General features: G+C 37.2%; 1 protein-coding gene across 2 annotated transcripts in view; it reads left to right on the top strand.

Moving 5' to 3' along the window:
• Positions 1–20041, top strand: part of GYS2 (glycogen synthase 2) — a 56182-nt gene extending 36141 nt beyond the window's left edge. For both annotated transcript variants that reach the window (XM_047743530.1, XM_047743529.1), the window contains exons 9-16: positions 506–565; positions 1798–1876; positions 2678–2791; positions 11783–11909; positions 14893–14988; positions 15791–15954; positions 17373–17453; positions 19578–20041. In XM_047743530.1, coding sequence (XP_047599486.1) covers positions 506–565; positions 1798–1876; positions 2678–2791; positions 11783–11909; positions 14893–14988; positions 15791–15954; positions 17373–17453; positions 19578–19799 — 943 coding nt within the window. In that variant the 3' untranslated portion in view covers positions 19800–20041. The remainder of the gene's footprint in view (positions 1–505; positions 566–1797; positions 1877–2677; positions 2792–11782; positions 11910–14892; positions 14989–15790; positions 15955–17372; positions 17454–19577) is intronic.
• The last annotated feature ends 2822 nt before the right edge of the window (positions 20042–22863 follow it).

Here is a 22863-nt window from a genome sequence, read left to right as displayed (position 1 = left end):
TTATGTAGTGCCTATCAAACTGTGTTATTATAAAAACACTGGAATGAGCCACCATGGAAGGATTAAAAACTCTGTAGAAATCTTTAAAGATAGGTCAAATTTATTTTTAATTTTATTGTGAAAATTTAAAAATGAAAGCTAAAGTAAAGACATTTAGTGTAATGACCCCTTCCATACCCATAGCCCACATTCAATAATCACCAATGAATTTGCCATCTTGTTACATCTATACTTCCATCCACTACCCCACCCTGCCCTTTACCCTGGCCTGAGTATCATCAGGCAAAGAAATGTTAAGCTCTGTGGACTGCTCGGGACATTCTGCTGCCTCAGCTCTGGAGGTCTGAACTCAAGCTAAATTGGCAACTGGGAAAAATAATAGAAGAGGTTCCACAAGAGAAACCTGTTAATTTCGAAGGACACACTGACAAAACATCAGCATGGTCACACAAACAGATTTTAAATTGCAACAATGTTTAAATTATAAATCTTCCAATTTATACAGGGACATTGCACATTCTGTGAAGGAAAATTTTGGAAAAAAACTCTATGATGCATTGTTAAGGTAGGTGCTGAGACTACTTAATACTTCAAATATGTTAGGGCTTCATTATTCAAATTTAACAACTTATACACTACCATGTATTTCTTTTGTTCCAAATATAAAGGAATTATTAGCCTTTGAATATGTATTATATTATGGGAATGGGTTTTGTTTTACCCATCATCTGACAAATACTTATAAACAGGTTGTACAAATGTGAACATATTCACATAGACAAATTAGGTTCTAATTCAATGGGACTCTCATTAGGGGTTAATATGTCAATGTGAAACTGATGGAGATTTCATGAAACTTATAAGTCAAAATATATATTGACTTTATATATTAAATACTATATTTATATACTAAGTTTATATTAAGTTTATATTAAGTAATGTTAAGTAACCTATATTTACTTAATGAATAATAAACATACAAATACATATAAAATAAATGAATTATATAAAAGTATTAAAAATTCTAAAGAATTAAATCAAATCAAAATATATTGTAAAATATATAAATAATAAATAATATATATAATAATTAATATAAATAATTATTTTATATTATAAAATATAATATAATGTATTATAAAATAATAAAAATAATTAATATAAATATTAATATAAATAAATAATATATATATAATACATATTTTATATATATATATATAAATTTTATTAGAATATGAAGAGAAAGCTGGTTGTCTCCTGACTGAGCGTGGCAAGGCATGCATCATTTCCTTTTACCAGTAAAAATATCAAATTATAGATGGACAGGTATGGCCACTTGTGAACATACTCAAGAGTAGCCAAATATGATGAAAGTGTCCTCCTGATGGTCAACATTAATGCTTTAAAAATGAGTTTTAAGGTACATCTGGGTGGCTCAGTCCTTAAGCAGTGGCCTTTGGCTCAGGTCATGATCCCAGAGTCCTGCCTGCTTTTCCTCTCCCACTCCACCCCCTGCTTGTGATCCTGTTCTCACTATCAATCTCTGTCAAATAAATAAATAAAATCTTTTTAAAAAAGAAGTTACAATTAAAAAATTTAAAAAAGGAATTTTAACTTTCTTCTATGTTGTCAAAATTATTCTTTTATCAAACTTCTTCATGCCTTTGAGTGTCATCAGGAAACCATGTTTGCTTTATATTTATTTTTAAAGTGCTTAGAACACTATCTGACTCATGGAGACATTGAATTTGTGCCAGTTATTTTTATTTTTCTTATTAATATTATTTTGCCCCACAGAGGAGAAATTCCTGACATGAACAATATTTTGGATCGAGATGATGTAACAATTATGAAAAGAGCCATCTTCTCAACTCAGGTAATGAAGAAAAGAGAGATCAACACTCCCAAGATTGTTAAAATCAATTTAGATCAATATTTTAACTTATTGGAATGGGAAATATATAAACCCGGGAACTAGAAAAGTCTTTTTTATGCATTTACCTAAATGGCAACTTTACTTATTTTCTTTTTTGGGTGCTTTTCAGTGCTCTTTTAAAAAATTTCATGGAATTTATCTTGTATCCACTTAAAAATTCCTTTGGAACCAATACGTCCATTTGAAATTGGATTTGCAATTGCAATTGGATATACAATTGCAATTGTATATTGCAATGACAACAAAACAGTCCCTAAAATCTTTGAAAAGCATGGCATTTTGAGTCATGATCAAGAAAAGGTGAATGTTTCTCAGCTGAGAGGACTTTTTGTAAAAATGGAAGATAGGCATGCACCAACATCTTGTCCTAACAGTGAGGCATCAGGTACCATCAGAGGACAGGCCTGCTAGAAGGATCCAGGAAAGGAGTTCATCTTGAGTCACAACTTCAGGACACCTTCATTCCAAACAGGTCTTAAGAGTGGTCAAGAAGTCTAGGCCTTTCATGTAGTGGCTGCAGGTGAGAAACAGAAGTATCATATGTTCATAATTCCCGAAGGAAGTTCTTCAAGCCTTTGCCTTCCTCTGAAATCTGCACAAAACTTAGTCATCATCATTAATTTCTCCAAAAGATAGAGGGCATAAAGGTTGGATGACATGTTGCCAATGACCTATTGTTGAAATTAGTCACACTTATTAATTTGTCCCACAATTGACATTTTCTTTCCTCTATGACTTCAGCGACAGTCTTTGCCTCCAGTGACCACTCACAACATGATTGATGACTCCACTGATCCTATCCTCAGCACCATTAGACGGATCGGACTTTTCAACAGCCGCACAGACAGAGTCAAGGTAGAACTAATTGTTTACGTAAGGCACTTCAAAATGACTTAGAATATACTTTTTCAGAATTTATCAGAAGACTCCTGTATTTGTTTTGATACCTTTCAGAAAGATTTCAAATGATATTTCTAAAAAAAAAAAAAATTAATTCTGTTTCCTGTTTTAGGTAATTAAAATATAAAAGATAATGACTATTTTAGTATCATTTGTAAGATTGTATAATATCAACAGTAAGAATAGGAAATTTGTTTAATTTTTAATGATACAAACATATTCTAAGAATTGTTTTTTAGATTCACTAAGAATTTAGTGAATCCCTGAAATGAAAATGAATTTTCTTTGTTTCTTCTTAATAAAGTTCAACTTTAAGGGGATAATACGAGAAGCTTCCAGTTTCAGAGAGTGTGGCTCATGATATTTTTATGGAATTTTCTATAGACCAATTCATTCTGTTGACACTTGAGTTTCTAAACGATTAAGCACAGTATGAGTTGTATAAATGAGACCTGATTTCTGCTCCTGTGGAGCTTAGTCTCTCAGGTGTGTACTGAGGGGGTACTATGCTCAGGCACAGTGCTAGGTGTGGGCATAATGGTGAACATATAAACAGACAGTTGCTTATCTCTACTCAATCCCATTCAGCAGTATTTAAGATCAGGTTGTCACAAGCTTTTACCAATCTTTTCAAAGGTCCCACTTTTTCTTCTTTCTTTCACCTTTAGCAGATAACCTGAGAATTCAGTGTACAAACTCCTTAAATGTCCCTCAATTGTAGATCTTTTACCTATTCTCACTTCTTTTCCTTTGGGTTCTGAGGATTGCTCTAGGATCTCATTCCCTCTGACATTCTTGGGAAACTTACCCTGTTAACCTTCCCTTATACTGCAGGTTTACTAGCTCCTTCCCTTGCTGTCTACCAATATTCCTTAAATTTTCTCACATTACAGGGACACCTGTGTGGCTCAGTTGGTCAAGCGACTGCCTTTGGCTCAGGTCATGATCCTGGAGTTCCAGGATCAAGTCCTGAATCAAGTCCCGCATTGGGCTCCCTGCTCAGCGGGGAGTCTGCTTCTCCCTCTGACCCTCCCCCACTTCATCATGCTCTCTCTCTCAAATAAATAAATAAAATCTTTAAATTTTTTTTTCTCACATTACAAAGCAAACAAACTTTGCTTTAACCTGGTCTTCTCTTGATGTTTTTGAATGTTTTGCTCTTTTCTATTCTTCCCTGCAAAATCTCTTGGAAAAAAATAGTCTATTTGTAAATTAATTCCTCCTGCTGCATTTAGTATTCGGTATAGGCATGAGTAGATGTGGTGGAGGGAGACAAGTTAGGGACCTTCTGCCACAGAACAGGTAAGAAATGATAAGGGACCCTTACAAAGGTCATGCCAGAAGTGCTAGAGAGGACAGAATAATGGGAGAGACAGCTGCATATAGAAAAGATCATACTTTGTAACCAAAGGTCATTGGGAGGGAAAAAGAGGGAGAAGGCAAGGGTGATAATCTTCTGGCTTCAGTATTTAGTCAGTACTATCTAAAAACTAAGGAAAGGACTTTATCAGATTTGAGTTCAGTTCTTGGTAGATTGTGTTTGAGTTATATGTGAGTTATTCAAGTTAAGATGTTTCATGGGTATTTAGAAAACATAAGACAGTCGTGAAGTGAGCTATCAGTGGAGGGGCCGCAGAGATGCCAGGCAATGATGACCTTGCCATGCTGAAAGACCAGGCTGAATGAGCAGAGAAAAGTGTGGACCCAAGAAAGCCTCAAGATTTAAGAGGAGATTAGAGGAGGAAAAGTCAGTGCAAGAAAGAAGCAAGAATTAGAAGAGAAAAATATCTCAGAAATCAGGGCAGGGGAAATTTTCGTGATGGTAGATAGCAATAGCTCCTAGTACAGAACTAAATGATACAAGCTGGTTTTTTTTTTTTTTAAGACTTTATTTATATGTTAGAGAGAGAGAGAGAGAGAGATTACCAGTAGGAGAGAGGCAGGCAGAGAGAGAGGGGGGGAAGCAAGTTCCCTGCTGAGCAGAGAGTCCGATGCGGGGCTCATTCCCAGGACCCTGAGATCATGACCTGAGCCAAAGGCAGAGGTTTTAACCCACTGAGCCACCCAGGCACCCGATACTGTTTATAAAATGTCTGTTTATAACATGTCCCATGTGGTGTTATCCCATCCATTTTAAACATGTTCTCCACACACGCATGTGTACGTACATAGATACACACATATTTGTGTATATTTCCCTGTGCCATAGAATTATGGGTGACTTTTATTTTCTCATTTGTGTTTCTGCATTTCCAAAATTTTTACTCCCAGTGCACATCCTGTAATATGCAAGCTACACATTTTTCCCTGGAAATGCAGGGACATATCTCTCAAGGGTGCAGCATCCTTCACGTTTTTCCACACGACTGGATATGCAGAAACTTACCTCCCTCCAGAGTGTATCAGCACTAATTTGATCTCATTTTCATGTAGTTTAGACCAGTCCTTCTCAATTTTTTTTTCTCTTGGAAAGGAAATAGTAATGGAAAGAAAGCCTGTTATTTTCCTGTTGCTTTCTATTTTACAGAACTTTGTCACACCTATATTTAAATCTGCGGCTCTTCCTCTAATGATCTGTCAGGTACCTGGTACATGATTTGTACAATAAGTATAGACAGAACAGGGGACATGGAGCCAGACTGTGGTTCATGCTTCCTTTATTTTTGGGAGGACTGAGTTTAGAGGGTCTCCTGAAATTGGCAGCTCTGAACAAAGTATGCTTTACTGATCTGTATGTGTATGTGTGTGTGTGTGTTTTAAAGTACAGCAACAGTGAAGCCATTTCTCAGGAATGGACAAGTGCATTATTTCCTAAGTACTTTAAAGACTTCGTTCCTCTGTGTCTTTGCTGGTGTTATTCTCTCTTTCTGAACTGCCCTTATCTCAGCATCCTAATAGCTCCTTTGGGATCCAACCTAGAAGTCATCCCCTCCTTGTGTTTGTCCTTAATTTGCATTCATCTACTCCAGACAGAGCAATCGCTTTCTTATCTGGATTCTCAAGATGTTTCTACTACAAATATAGGAATCATCGCATTAAGTTATTTGTATTTTTAAAATATGTATGTTCTTTCCTCCAGTGAGACTGTGAGTTCTTTGAGGCAATGATCATATCTCATATACATTTTCTCAGTATTCACTCTCTGAAAAGCAAACATCAAGACAGGATTAGATGTGAAAATTTGGTAAAAATGCCTGTGCAAGATAGAGATTGAAAGCAAAAGCAGGCAGGGAAGGATAGTTCACACAGTGGAAAGAGGAGGAAGGAAGGTTGAGGAGGGTAGACCCACAGTCTGCAGCCCAGTGCTAAACACCTCTCAATCTTTTTTTTTTTTTTTTTACAGAGAGTCAAATGTCATTAACAAAAACTAGAATCAATAAAAATTAACAAATGCGTGAAAAATATACACACCTAGCAGCACTATGTAGTGACTTACAAAGGGAAAAAGCTGACCACTAAATGGCTGGTCAGCTAGGGGAAGGAAACACACACACAGAAGCATGTGCACTCCTGTGTGCACACACACACAAAAAATCATTTCCAACAGTACAATCAATCTATAGCTAAGACAGATTCCAAATTATTTTCCAACACTTTCTTTCTTAATACAAAAGATGCCTCTGTGTGTGGGCTGTGTGTGTGTGTGTGTTGTGGTTTACTGTGACTTATTTCAAGTATATTAGCATTACTACATATATCATTTCCCTGTATCTAAACCTTTCTTTTATGTTTTACTTTCATGTGTTTCGTTCACCAACCAAACAGTTTCAAGTTGGTGGGCAGATGGGTGCCTTATTCTATGAGCAATCACATGCAACAACTTTAATAGGGATTCCTATTAGAGTAGGGGTTTTCCAAACAAAAGTTGTTCAAAAGAGTCTGGCACTAGAACCCCTCCCTGCCAGGTCTATAGGCTGGAGCAGCTGCTGTAGCTGTTCTAGAGGGGAAGCAGTTGGGGCTGTCAATCAAGATACGTTGTCTGCCTTTAAATCTCCCTACCCTTAATCAATTTGCAAATTTACTTAATCTACCTCAGTCTTCTCATCTGTAAGATGGTGGTAAGATAGGCTACACTCAAAGAACTGTTGTGAGGCTTAAATAAGTAAGATGCTCCAATTAGTGCAGATCATGGCACGTGGTGAGTGCATGATAGATGTCAGCTTTTATCTGTACTTAGCCCGGTACCTAGCATGTTCTGGGTACTCATAACTTTTAGAAGACAGGTGTAAACAGTTTGATGAGAGTAGAAAATGGAGGATTTCTCTCTGCCTGGAGAATTGGAGACATGTTAGCTAGATCTTGTCTGGTGAGCAGTTGTTTATCACACACATAGCAGTTCATCCTGCAGAGAGCCGGCCGCAGTAGATAAGAAGGCACAGAGACACAGAAGCACATGGCTTCTGTAGAGTGAATGGAGAAGGGAGTTTGTCTCACACAAATCATGTTTATATAGATAAGCTCACGAAGAGTTTGAGACTTTCACTGGTTATTATCATAAAGCAAACGCACGCACAAGAAATAAAAGAATAGCCCCTTCACGATAGTATATGCTCCAAGCACTGAGATAAGTCTTGGTCAATTCAGAATTATGTATTTTATTTACGACTAGTATCCTTTAAAAAGCTTCACACTGACTCATTTGATCACCTGCATATTTACAGAACTCTATCGAGTGGTTTTTAACTCTTAGATTAACAAGCGCTTTATGCGACCACTTGGTCCAGGAAATGTTACAGATTGTATCATCAATTCTGCCTTGGCAGTGGACATAGTGAGAAAACCCTACAGCGCAGACTCCAGGTCCTGACCTGGTGCCAGCACTCTGTGAAGGCAAATTAACTTCCAGGGATCTTAATTCCCTCACAGGATAAATGTGGTTAGACAGCGTTTTGGTTTTGATTTTTTTTTTTTTTTTCCTTACTGATCCAGGGTCTGCTGTGAGCCAGGTGCTTTGCTGGGGACTTTTGTGTATAGGATCTCATCTAATCCTCTCGGTAACCTTGGTCTGACCTCTAAAATCCTTTCCTCCGCCCTGGGCCTCTGTCATTGGCTGTTCAGGGCCCAGAGCAGCTGCTTTCATATTTTAGTTTTGCTGTTCTGTTTGACTGAAACAAAATGAATGAGCCATGATATTCTCATGTTCAAAAATGGGCTTTGGAGAGTACAGATTTTCCCAGGCTTGGAAAAGCCAACATAGGCACAAAGAATTTTGAATCCCTGTTTGCTGATATCTGCCAGGGATATAGTGGGCTGCTGATTTGATGATTGTGTGGACACAGGATCTGTGCCTTTGTCTCTTTTCCTCGTGCAGTACTTTGCACGTGATAATAAGAACTCAAATCGTGTTTTATGGAGGAAAATATTTTATCTATTTTTACTTTGGGATTTGTGATTCTTGTGATTGAGTGAACTATCATTTTTAGATACTAGTTTTGGATATTTTACCATTTTACTGCTTAAGTTTAACCTGGGTCCCATTTGTGGGTCTCCTGACATGTAACTAATGTATATAATTTCTTTATAATATATTTCCAAAATTAGAGTAATGAGAATATCATGATGTTGCTAGGATTAAGTGAAATAATATATGAAAACATTATTTATAATATATAAAGTATCATATAACTGTTATCATTGTTGTTATATATCCAAATTAGGGTTTTTCTTCACAGTAATCTCTTAGGAAAAATATAGTTATTCTTTTATTATATTATATATGTTATATTATGTATATATATAATTTAATAATATATATTTATGTGTATATTATATGGCAAATACTATATAATATTGTGTCATATATTATACCATATATATACAGTATACATGTATAATATATATCATATATTATGTATTTTGTATATGGTGTATATTATTTATATGTGTACAATATAAATACTACATTGTATATTGTATATACTATATATATACATAGTATATACAATGCTTTTAAATCAGATTTTATTGATTTTTAATAACTACTTAACTATAAGGAGAGGCTGACAAATTACCTAATAATGGTTCAAGAAAAACCTCAATAAATAGGAGAAATTAGAGAATTCTTTCATCCAGGTGACCAGTTAAGTATCTGTTCTACAGCCTTCCAATGATAGTCATTCTCTCTCTTGTCTCTGGCTTTGCATAACATTACAGGCAAGGTAGTCTCAGTACCGGCTCATACCAGCACATGAGAGCTCAGAAATTTTATGAGCCAGTTTTTAAAATAGCCATTTTTTAAAATTAAATTGTATCAACTTAAAAATATAAATCAACTATATTAAAATGAAAGGTAATGCTCAAAACTCATCACGTCCTAATTGTTAATTCTACATTTTTATGATGATCTCTACATTTAAAGTTATGTATGGCTATTATACCCACATGGTGGGAATATTCTATAATGGTGAGCTCCTGCTTTCCCCATCTCTAGTTCAGTGACATCACATCGGTAACTTGAAACCGACCATAGTAGGAGTATCTAGAGAGTGAAAATAGGTGAACACTCCACATCATGCCTTGATTAATTGTGTGTCGATTGTCTAGACTTAAGAAGGTGGCGGATGAATATGAACAATACAGATTAAACTTAAAAAAAAAGCATTATGTTAAAAGCGTTATGTTATGTTAATATTAAAAGCGTTGTGTCTAGAGTCATTACACAAAATTGTGAGTGGCACAGAAATACAAGGACATATTTTTCCCATATTCAGAAGCTAATATCTAACTCGGGAAAGAAGTCTCTATGTCACTGATGAACCTATGAAGTTCTGACGTGTATTTCTGAAAGGATCGACATTCACATCACAACTACATTCAGTCCTCAGTTGAAACCAGAAATTGGTTCTGAATACAAGATTTTGTCAAAAGTCAACAAAAGCATTTGGAAGCATTTAACTATCTAAAATTTTTAATAAGGAGGTTTTTATATATTTCAATAGAATTCATTCTTTAGAAAAGTTTTTGGTTCACAGTGAAGTTGAGCAGCAAGTATAGACAGTTCCCAGGTACCCCTGCCCCCCCACATATACAGCATCCTGCACTGTCCATATATCATACCAGGATCTTATATTTGTTACAAGTGAGGAACCTACATTGACACATTATTATCCACCAAGATTCATAGTTTATGGTAAGTTATGCTCTTGGTGCTTTACCTTCTGTGACATTATAAATGTATAATGACATGTATCCACCATTACAAAATCACACAGAACAGTTTTACTGCCCTAAAAATCCTCTGAGCTCTACCTATTCATCCCTGCCTCCATCCAAAGACTGATCTTCTTTCTGTCTCCATAGTTCTGCCTTTTCCAGAATGTCATATAGCTGGAATCATACAGTGTGTGGACTTTCAGATTGGCTCTTTTCACTTAGTAATGTATGTTTAATTTTTTCCATGTCTTTTCATGGCTTGATATCCCATTTCTTCTTAGTACTGAATAATATTCCATTGTCTGGACAGTTTATTTATCTACTCATCTATTAAAGGATATCTTGATTGCTCCCAAGTTTTATCAATTATTAATAGAGCTGATACAAACATCTGTGTACAGGTTTTTGTGCATACATTTTTTTACTATTTGGATATTGTATGCTATGCTTTCTTTATATCAATAAAATGTATAGTAAACTTATGTACAAATATACACTTATATTTTAGTTTTTTTCTTCTTCTTTTTTTTAATTAATTAATTAATTTATTTGACAGACAGAGATCACAAGTAGGCAGAGAGGCAGGCAGAGAGAGAGGGGAAGCAGGCTCCCCGCTGAGCAGAGAGCCCGATGTGGGGCTCGATATCAGGACCCTGAGATCATGACCTGGGCTGAAGGCAAAGGCTTAATCCACTGAGCCACCCGGGCGCCCCTAGTTTTTTTCTTCTTAAGGATGTACCAGAACACCATTGCTTAAAGGTCATGGTAAATACTTTGGCTTTTACTCTGAGTGAAACGGGAAGCCACTGAAGGATTTTGAGCAGGGAGTGCCTGGCACTGTTGAATGTTCACTCTAATTGTACTGAGTAGAGACCTTGGCAGAATAGAAGCAGGGAGATAGGTTAGGAGGTGATTACCTCCGGGTGAGAGAGGATGCTGACTTTGGTGAAGGCTTCTAGTCTGATCTAATCTAGATGAGATTCCTAGTACATCTCTGTCCCTTAGTTCCATTTCCCTGGGCTACCTTGTGTCTGGCGCAATGGAGGGCAGTCTATTATATTACAAAGCTCCCCTCTTTTCTGCTCCAGATAGGAGCAAATTGATAAAAAAAAAATAGACAGCAGTCAGCCATTAGGAAACAAAATAAACCTTTTTTTGTTGCAGTGACTGGTTGACTCCCTTGGTACGGTGTGTGACTTTTTTTTTTTTTAAGATTTATTTATTTATTTGACACAGAGAGAGACCTTGCACATAAGCAGGGAGAGCAGCAGGCAGAGGGAGAAGCTGACTCCCTACTGGCCAGGCAGTTTGATGCAGAGCTCCATCCCAGGATCCTGGGATCATGACCTGAGCCGAAGGCAGGCACTTAACCAACTGAGCCACTCAGGTGCCCTGAGAGCATGTGACTCTTGATCTCAGGGTTGTGAGTTTGAACCCCATGTTGGGTGTAGCAGTTACTTTAAAAATAAAATCTTTAAAAAAATACCTTATCGTCAATACAGTTTGGGTTGAGGGATATAGCTTAGCACGGGAACAAAAATGGTCATATTGACTCCCTTTCCTCCAATCTAGGCCTTGGAACCTGAGAGAAACTTAGTCCACAGAGTAGATAATACACTGAATGGAGAGAGAGAAAAAAACACCCAAGCTTATCTCTTTTTCTTTTTTTCTCCTCTCTCTTTTTCCCTGAATGTAGAACACAAGGATTTTACATGTCAAAATACCGAACCGTAGGAGATTTTTTGCTTTATTTTCTTCTCTTCTTTTTTTGCTCATTAGAATTCTCCTTTTTAGGTGATTTTGCACCCAGAGTTTCTATCCTCCACCAGTCCCTTACTACCCATGGATTATGAAGAGTTTGTCCGAGGTTGTCATCTTGGAGTATTTCCATCTTACTATGAACCATGGGGCTATACTCCAGGTATGTGGCATGTATAGATTATGGAATGTTTTAAATCTTATTAATCTATTATTTTATGCACATGGATATAATATTCAGAGTTGATATGTAATTTCTACTAAAGTTAAATTATAATAATATATTGTATTACAAGAAAAAAATGTGTTATAAAGGGTACGTATTATTGAGTTATCTCTCCGAGTCCCAACTATTCATATAAAGGAGAAATTGAGTGCAGGTAGGTTTAAGATGAGAAACAGTGGTCCAGCAACAGTGTTCTCTAAAATTTATGATAATTTTTAAAAATTAATGGATGTATTTAATTTTTAATAGGTACCACAGTCACATAGTTAAAGAAACAAATAGTATAAGAAAGTAAACAATGAGGGGCGCCTGGGTGGCTCAGTGGGTTAAGCCACTGCCTTCGGCTCAGGTCATGATCCCAGGTCCTGGGTTCGAGCCCCGCATCGGGCTTTCTGCTCAGCAGGGAGCCTGCTTCCTCCTCTCTCTCTCTGCCTGCCTCTCTGCTTACTTGTGATTTCTCTCTGTCAAATAAATAAATAAAATCTTTAAATTAAAAAAAAAAGAAAGTAAACAATGAGAAGTCTTCACACCATAGTCACTCAAAAAGGAGGTACTTTTAAGATAAAATGTCAATTCAGTGACAGGTATTGTGACCCTGACATCATTCCATTCAGACCCTTCCCGTCTTCATCTGCCTTTTTTTTTTTTCTCCCCAATGGTAGATTCCCAGATGCACTACCTATTTTCTTTTTGTCCCCTCTGAGTATGTTTGTCACTGGTATCAAGAGTGATCAATTTGTATTTGGACTGAAATACCTAATTAAAAAGGAAACAAATACTTCAAAATTTAAAAACAAATACTTGAAATAAATGCCAGTGGAAAGAATATAATATAATTTTGATCTTTCCGTCTCGTATTAGTAATTTGATTTTCCTTTTTATTTAAATATAACTCCATTTATAATTTTAAAAGAAAAGGTTCAGAAAACATTTTTATGAATAATTAATAAATTTTGTTTTCTGATCTCAGCATCATCATTGCCCAACCAAGGGGTAGCTGTAGTCAAAGTTAGGGAGATCATGGTTGAAATATGAAGAGGAAGAATTTTTCTAATCTTTGTATTCTGATCCCAGAATTTTAATATAGTATTTAAAATTTTATGTAAGTAGGATCTTTACATAAGAAGCAACATGAAATCACTGCATCTTTTGACATAAGGTCCTGTTCTGTTGTTCTAGGTTCCACCAAGAATAGTTTGCCAGCAGCTGTAAAAATATTAAAACTTCTGGGGAAAATAGATAAAATATTATCTCCTATTGAAACATGACACAGAAAAGCTATTGATCTAAAAAAAAAAAGAAAAGAAAAGCTATTGATCTAATTCTTCTAGCTGTCTCTTTCATAGTTCTAAAAATTGTTATGGGTGTCAGTTGTCACTTTTATAAAGATGGTGTCTTCTTACTTATGAAATAACTTCATATTATCTTAAATTGTTTATAATTGAGCATCTATCTTTTAAGATACATAAAATGCATATTTCATGGATGAACTTAGCATTTTGTTATTGATTTGTGTTCCTATTATTTCTAGTAAGTAACATAATTTATTATCAAGGAAGTTTCAAAAATAGAGAAGCACAAAACCAAAGCCTGAGCAACTGAAGGATGTGGGAAATCATTATGTTGGGTAAAGAGAATGTTCTCTAACTTACAGCAGACTTTCCACCAAATGCTTAACCCAAAATGATAGAGGAGATACATCTAGTATTTTAAGATAAAGACCAGCAAAAGTGTTATAAAAGATAAGCAGGTGGAAAAAGATGTTTGAGAATGAGTCATTCTCTGTTTTGAATTAACCAAAGGAAGTTGGCTATTCCTCACCTAACCTGTAGTTACAGAAATAATAAGACCTCTGGTGGACTAAGTTTGGTGTTGGCATATTAGATAATTCTAATTTTTTTAGAATAACTTTTTATTTGATGCTAAGTTTAACACACTCCAGAAAGTATTCATTTAAGTCTGTGTTTTGAGAAAATCCAATGAACATAAATACTTATTCCATTAAATTCCGTGGAATCGTAGGCAAAATTCTTTCTACATATATGCATAAGGATTTTTCTGGGGATGAGTTCTAGATTTTCATCAGATACTCATGTGGGTCAAGAATCCCTGTCCCATTTTCTCCTCTACCACTCCCCCCAGAAATTAGGAAACCACTTCTCTCTAGAGATAAGCCATGAGGCAATACTTGCAGAGCAGAAGAAAAGGCCACTCACTGTCTAAACTGCATTATTTCTTGATTAGTGGGGAAATCTTTTTTTTAACCCATCCCCGCCAGCCAACCAAGTTTAATTCCACAATCATATATAAATTCCTTGTTAAAAATGCAGGCATCCTTGTGAAAGGTAATACTTCTTAAAAGAAACATATCCACTATTTTATGAAAAACAGGTTTTGACTAGAAGGGGAGAGAAAACTAGGGAGGGTATGGGTACATTGGACACTTGGGGAAGTGGAGAGATTTGTGGCAAGGGAGATTAATATGATGAGAAGAGTTGCTCATGTCCAAAACCCACAAACTCACCACATGCTTAGACACAGCTTAGAATGGAGCAAAAAGAAAACAAAGCCAGCTGGAATGAGAGAGGCAGGATAAAACAGCAGTTCCAAACAGGAGCCCTGGAGCGAGGCACCTGGCTTCAAATCCCTCTACCCCATTCCCCGGCTGTGTCACATTGGGCAAATTATTTAACCTCTCTGTGCCTCAGTTTCTTCATCCGTAAGATGGAGATAATGGCAGTCTCATTTCAAGTAGTTTTTGAGATTAAATGAGTTAATACCCGTAAAGAGCTTAGTACTGTGCCTGATACAGAATAAACATCACTATTACTAGGCAGACGTGGGCTTCTCCCCCATCTATGTGCATAAGTGGATATAGGAGTTGATCTGAAGCCAAGCCTTTATCTGTTTCCCCTGGCAGCTGAATGCACCGTGATGGGTATCCCCAGTGTGACAACCAACCTTTCTGGCTTTGGCTGTTTCATGCAGGAGCACGTGGCTGATCCTACTGCGTATGGTGAGGTTTGTCATCATTCACCCGGCGTAGGGAGAAGTAACCTCTGACAAACAAAGCACAGGGTCTTTAGGGAGCCTAACTCTAGAGCTATCCTGATGATTAAAGTAATGTTTATACTTCTTGTTTAATGGAAAATAGATTTAATTATGTGATTCATAGAAAAGATAAAAATGCTATTAATATTAAGTATATTGATGTTATAGTAACTATGGCCTTAGAATATATAGACTGGTCAGTGTCATTATTTTAAAGGTCTGTGCCAAGTTAGCAAAATTCACTAGAAATTGTTTAAGATGGCAGAAGAATTTGCATACCACCATCTCTGTGTCCGTGTTGCCTAGCAGCAAGAAAAGCGAGATGGGATGGATCCTCTGCCTACACATTGCCAATTTCCTGGTGTTCTGCAGTCTCCTTGTCACGGTTCTCTTTCCTCAGGCTAGAGCTGTGGTTCCCAGCTAGGGTTGCATGGTGGGAAAACTGGGGAGCCTAAAAATCACTGATCCCCAGAGATTATGGTTAATGAGCAGTACTAGGGAGAATCATTGATCCAGGGTATTCCCTCTACTGCCAAATTTCTTTGCAAGATCCATTGTGTTGCCTGTCTGTTGGTGACGGTTGCAAACCCGTAGAAGATCACAGAAGAAATACAGCATTGGAAGGGAAAAGATAAAGCAGAGGCAGTAGGGGAGTCAGGGAGTAGATAATGAGTGTGGTGGTCTGTGATAGAACCTAATGAATGGAAGAAAGATCGTTCTAAGGTTAGCCTTGTGTTTACCTGGGCTTTGGTTTTTGTCCTCCTCAGGTATTTACATTGTTGACAGGAGATTCCGCTCTCCGGATGATTCCTGCAATCAGCTGACTCAGTTTCTCTATGGATTTTGCAAACAGTCACGCCGCCAAAGAATTATTCAGAGAAACCGAACTGAGAGGCTCTCTGATCTTCTGGATTGGAGATACTTGGGCAGAGTAAGTTAAGTTTGGGATCAAGAGAACCGCTTAAAAAATCCCACTAGACTGGGGCCTTTGGGTGGCTCAGATGGTTGGGCACCTGAATGTTGATCTCATCTCAGGTCTTGATCTTGGGATCGTGAGTTCAAGCCCCGCGTTGGAATCTGTGCTGGGTGTGGAGCTTACTTAAAAAAAAAAAAAAAAAAAAAAAAAAAAGAATATCTCACTGGACTATAAAAATACAGATTCTAATCATCAACTGCAAAGTCAACTCTGTAACATAATTATTAAACTCTCAAGTGATGTTTTCATGTACTATTTTACTTAAAACAAGCTGGCAACGTCCTAAACCCAAATCTTCATATTTAGTTTGAGCTTATAGCAGCAAGTCTATCAGATCCATCTGGGGTATTACTAGTTAGTCTTTTGTCAGTGGTTAACTTGATGCATTTCAGGTATTATTTCATGAATATGAGGAAAACATCTAAAGAAACATTTTTATTTTGTTTGATCCTAAGCAATAATGTGACCATATTCCTTAAGCATAGTGGAAGTGGGAATAATATTGTTTTCAAATGACAAATACAGGAAATACCTCCTTTCAATTATAGAACAGGTTTGTAAATACCCAGATGTCATGTATCTTAGGACTGGATGATTTAATGAAAAATAAATTGACTTTACCTTCAGATCATGTATCTGCTTAGATGCCACTAAGCTCTCCTTGACAAATGATAGATGCTGCCATTTGCCGAGTCCCCATACACACTAATGCCAGTGCTCATCACTACCCTGGGTGATTCACTGCACCGTCTACATTTTACAATGAGAACAGAATGATAAGCCTCTTAAAAGTTATGTTTCTTTTTTTTAAGATTTTATTTGTTTATTTGAGTGAGAAAGAGAGAAAGAACACAAGCAAGGAGAGGGGCAGAGGGAGAAGCAGGCTACTCACTGAGCAGGGAGCCCAATGTGGGGCTCCATCAGGGCACTCTGGGATCATGACCTGAGCCGAAGGCAGAGGCCCAACTGACTCTGCAACCCAAAGGCCCCAGAAGCTATGTTTCTTATCTAAGGTTTCAAGCAGGATTTAGATCCAGTTTGTGATTATTCAGGGCCCAGCTTTTCCCTGTGTCATACTGGTTCTCTGTAGAATGAAGCCAATGTTTTCAGTCCCCTTAGCACCCAATTCAGAGCTTTCAGTAAGATCAGTATAGCTGTTCTCTTCAAAATTTTGTAATATTTCTTTTACTTATTCTCTGGAAAATAATAAAACTATAAACTATCAGGTTTTTCTTTTTGATTCCTAAAATTAGGGTGAATAGGTTCTTCACTTTAAGAATGTGTTTTATAACTAGGAGAATAAGATTTTATATAAGTTGGTTCTTGAGATAAATAATTTTTTTTTTAACCATGAGCGGGTTTTTCTATCACAGTATTATCAGCACGCCAGGTACCTGACATTAAGCAGAGCTTTTCCAGATAAATTCCATATGGAGCCTACATCACCACCCACGGTAACTATTTTATGTGTTGTATATTTATTTCAGAAGCTAAATTTCTTATGCATGGTAAGTCCTCCCAATACCTTTTTATTTAGAATTAGGTAAGGACAGAAACTTTTATATTTTTTCATAATGTTGCCTTAAAGCAAGGAATTAAAAAAAAAAAAAGGCAAGGAATAGAGGAACTAACAAATCAGATCAAGTCAAAGCCCTTGATTCTGAGTTAGCCTAATTTAGAAGCTGAGACAATGGTCAGTTAATTCATGTCACTGGAGAATCATTTCCATATTAAAACTCTCCTTGCCTTAGTACTTGAAACCGCTGTGTTAGACACACATTCTTTTGAGAATTACTGAAAAATGAACTGGCCTGCTTTAACAGCAGGTGAATTCGCTAACCAAGGAAATGTTTGAATATCAGGTGACTCCTTGGCAAGTGAATTCAGGAACCCCAGGAGGCAGTGGACTAGATGAGTATTTATGTTCCAGTCAGCAGTGTCCGGCAGGGAGTCTTCTGAAGCTCTCTTAGACATTTATATTCATGAGACGAGCATAGGCTACTTGTCATCACATTCACCTAGAAAGATATAAGATAGGAAACGCAGCTTGAAGTAGGACAGCATCAGACATTTCTCTTCAGTGGAATCAGTCCTTAGAGCAGTCTGTGCAGCAGTCCAAAAGCCATACTTCTTTGCCCCGCCCCCGCCCCCACCGCCACCAGGCGAAAGATTAGGTGCAAAAAGATAAGACCCTTACCATTAGGTATGAGATCTATCTTAGCTTAGGAGTTTCGTGCCCCACAGGAGCCAAGATGTCATGTAAATCTCCACAGATCAGCGTCCATGGCCTCCACAAGGAATATATACAAGTACAAGAGTCATCCAATTCAGGGATTCCCCAAAATCGCTGAGTTTAGATGCAACTTGCCAATCAGGAGTCCCTTTTACCATAATCAGTTTTCTTAATAACACAACTTACATTCCATCTATACCAAATGTCAAGGGAAACAGATCTCAAAAGTTAGCCCAAGGGAAAATTCCCTCATGCAGAAGGTGACAGGTTTTGAAAACCCTTCAAAATACTAATTCTAGCTTTCCTGTTCAGGATTAATTGCTTAGCTTGATTAGAGGCAGTTGCTGGACTTGATAATTCAGCTATATTCATTCATTTGTTCAACTGATTCAATTAATAAGTATTGAGCTCCTACTCTGAGCCAGGTCCTAAGTGAACAAATCAGCTCCCCCCACCTTTTTTTTATTGCTTTTGGGGCCAATATCTGAACCTTGAAATGATCATATAGCTATGACATGATAATAATGAATACAAGTAGTTGAAATACAGACTGGTAAGTGCTGCAACTATTTTATACAGTTGTTCTCCTCAGTCAAATATGTGCTCTCTTCAAGGGCAAGAATCACATTGTTCTTCTTTGCTTCCTCAGTGGCATTATGGTGCCTGACCCATAGTTGTGCTTCGCACTCATTGATCAGATGATTTATCTCCATGAATCTTAAGTGGAAGGGCAATTTGATTAAAACCTAGTGACTTTTGCTCATGTACTGAAATAAAAGTAACTGGTAGAATTTCAGGATCAGCTAAGTGGCCTGGCTTCAGGATTCGTTCTAGTGGTAGCTGTCCATGGTATGTCCAGTTGCCCCTGTTCTGTAATTTTGTTGAGCAGGCCTGCAAAGTGGCACGGGGACTGACAGTATCAGTGGTGTAACATGACAGTTGATATTAAAAGCTAGGGAGTGATCACAACCCTGGTACACATCTTTGCTCTATCACTTCTTTGCTGCATGACCTTTGGCAAGTCATCTGGCCTCTCTAATCCTCAATTTTCTTCTATAAATGGGAAAAACACATTTATTGATGTTGTTACAAAGATTAAATAAGATTTTGTGTATACATACATACACACATATGGTACCTGGCACATTTCAGTGCACAAGAAAAGAAAACTATTTATTTAATGAATTTCTCTTAAGTTTGGTGGTACCATAATCAAAAGGAATCAAAGATAATAAGAGCCCATGAACAGACCACAAAAAAAAAATCCAACTATGTTTTGTATCAAATGCACATGCAAAGTGTTTACATCATTATAATGTTTGTGACTTATTTTTGTCTTTGGCAGACAGAAGGATTTAAATACCCCAGGCCTTCCTCAGTTCCACCTTCTCCTTCAGGGTCTCAGGTCTCTAGTCCTCAAAGCAGTGATGTGGAAGACGAAGCAGAGGATGAGCGATACAATGAGGAAGAGGAGGCTGAAAGGGATCGGTTAAATATCAAGTCGCCATTTTCTCTGGGCCGTGTTCCTCGTGGGAAGAAAAAGCTACATGGTGAATACAAGAACTGAATTCCATGCTTGTCGAACAGAGCTGATGTAGTATGAACAGAATAAGAGTCATTATTTAAAGAAATGAAAATGCTACAAATTTCATTTTCTTCTTCTAAGTGTGACCAAGGGATTTATTCTCCGCTTACCAAGGGGAAAAGATTAAGTGAATGGCAATTTGGTAATTTCTATTAAAATCCAAGTTATTTTCCCCTACTCCCTTCCCCCAGTAAATCTAGGCACGAAGAAGAATGTTCATTAAAGGAGGAAGACTGGAAGTGTTTTTAAAATGTTAATTTAAGCAATAAGAATTTTCATTTGCTAGTATTTATTTTTAAATTATCATCACCACAATCCTGTGCTTAGTATTTATACAGCTGCCACATCTACCAAATAAACCTCCCATTTTTCCTGCAAAAGATCCTGATCTGAGCCCTGGACATGCCCTACATACATATTTTAAATAATTCTATCTTTAGTGATTATGTTCATGTTTCACATGATTCAGAACCATGAGTTTCTATCTTTGCACACAATCAAAATCCACAAGAAAAAAAGCTATCTTAAATTGAGATCTTGATACATATTAACACATATTTACAAGATCATTTCTCAATTTAATGGTGGGAAGATGTTACCATCTGCACTATACCATCTGACTGTAACAACTTTTCTGTTATTTAAAAGGAAAGCTTTCTGGAAAACTTGGTCAATCTATAACTGATAATTGTTAAACCCAAATAAGCTAATATATGGATATATAACTTAATATCCATATCAATGTATTAAGCTTTTATTGATGTCTTATTTACAATTCTTTAGACATTTAAATGAGATAACCTGTATAAAACACCTGCTATGAAATAGTGCCTTATAAAGGATTATATTTAAAGCTGTCCTTCAAAAAATTAGCAAAAAGAAAATATAGAGTCTTCCTAATTATAATAAGGACAATGTCTCTAACACATCCATGATATGCTTAGAGACATTGTTGCATGATTGTAGTTTAACATATTTATGTTTTAAATATAATGAAATCTAAATAGGCAAAAAACAAAACAAAAAGCCCTCCTTCCCTCTTGGATTGTTCTTTTCCACAACTTAAGTATTGTTACACTTAGATAATAATGAATACCTTGATTGGCATACCAGTTCACCTGAGTCTGCAGAGTTTTTTAAAAAAGCTTTAGTCTGGGATGCCTGGCGGGCTCAGTTGGTGGAACACACGACCCTTGATCTCAGGGTTGTGAGTTTGAGCCCTGCATTGGATGTGGAGATTACTTAAAAATAAAATCTTTGAAAAAAAAAGAAAAATTTTTAGTCTGCCCAGTGCTGGATTATTGATGGCAACAAGGGAAGAGTAACAATGGCCATGTGGGAGGTGGTTCAGGAGTAGTAGATGTTAATCGAGCTCTCCTATTGCCTGTCCCATTGTTCAGAAAAAGTAGATGATTGGTGGATATAAGCCTCAAATCAGGCCAGAGTGGAAGATGGTTGTGAACTCACCTCATTTAGAGGTTCAGAAAGGAGAGAAATAAATTACCTAAAACCTAATCCTTGAAAAATGCCTGTTAATGCCAATTAACCCAACATCTGCAGAGCAGTTTGGGAAAGTCTGCCAAGGAAATCAGAAAATATGACATGGATTTGTCTTATATTATATATACACATTTGCAGAAGTGTCAGGAAGATCTCATGATAAAAAGGGGTTTCAAAGTTACAATAACCATGAAAATATATTCCTAGTAAAGTGACACAATGTGTGTATTCAAGTGATACCCTTGGTTGGTACCTGGTTGGTCCACTGTTATTGAAAGCACAAGGTTTCCCCAGTAAAATGGCTCAGTAATATATATATATATATATATATATATATATATATATATACTTATTTAAGTATTCTCTACAGCAAACGTGGGGCTCATACTCATGACCCCGAGATCAAGAGTGGCACACTCCTTTGAGCCAGCCAGGAGCCCCAGAAAAATAGCTTTTTAATATAAAACTTGAAAATCCAAGTGCTTTTTTTGAACGGAAGAACAGTTCTCTGATTAGAAATGAGTACAAATGATAGAACAGATGGAAACTCACGGACTTGCAAACACTGGGTGTTGAAAGGCACGTTTCTCCCCTGCACTCGCCCCTCCATTCAGACAGCTGCTGCCACTGGACTCCATCCCCTTGCTCCAATCCTTCCTCCTTCCCCAAGACTGACAAAGCCATGTGAGGAGCAACAGGTAAGGATGGTTCATAGATGACTGTGTCTAGCACAGTGCCTTATACACAGTAGCTGCACAAATGGATGGTATCGTTGGGAGAAATAGAGGTACAAAAAATTGGTGTTTTTAAAGAATATATGTATGCATAAGTTGGAGTAAAAGAACTATAGAAAATAGTTAATGTGTGCCTGACCAGCCCCCAGAAGACTTTTTTTAATGCATTGTCCCACCTGCCTTCCATGTTCAAGAGTTAGGGTGAACAGAGCAGATTTTACATGTACTGATGAGAATATAAAGTGTTACAAGTGGTCTGCTAATAGTTTCCCAGGGCACAAAGAGGACTCAGGAGAGGGACTGGTTGAGGGCACGTGGGGAGGTCCAAAGGGTGAGGATACACTTCTGTGAATTCACATTACAAGTGCTGGCTTCACATGCTGGTGATAAGGATCAGATCACAGTAGAAATAAACTCCTACTAAAGGAATTCATAGTCTAGTAGGAGGGGACCAATGGGTTACATACCCAACTTCCCTGTTTCCTGTGGCTGAAGCACAGTGTAACTCAAGGTGGATAAGATATAGACTTTTACTTCTCATAACCAGATAAAGGGGAAATGCCAGTTGGAGGCTGATTTTAACAGTCTAGGGCCTCTGCCTTCTCTCCTCTCTTGGGATCATAATGGTGCTGTTGGAGTGGAAGGAGGGAGAGGAGGCATCCACTGGGGAGACCCGGGGAAACAAAATAATTGAGAGCCCCAGCTAGAAGGCAGATAGCCACAGGGGGGGATGGATTTGGACACAAAGAGCCTAAGAGCAGCAGGAGCTGTGATCAGAGGGGCCACCAGTCCCACCTGGAGGTATTCTAGTA

This window comes from Lutra lutra, chromosome 8, assembly GCF_902655055.1.
Source record: "Lutra lutra chromosome 8, mLutLut1.2, whole genome shotgun sequence".
Lineage (NCBI taxonomy): Eukaryota > Metazoa > Chordata > Mammalia > Carnivora > Mustelidae > Lutra > Lutra lutra.
This window is presented reverse-complemented; position numbering and strand designations above follow the sequence as displayed.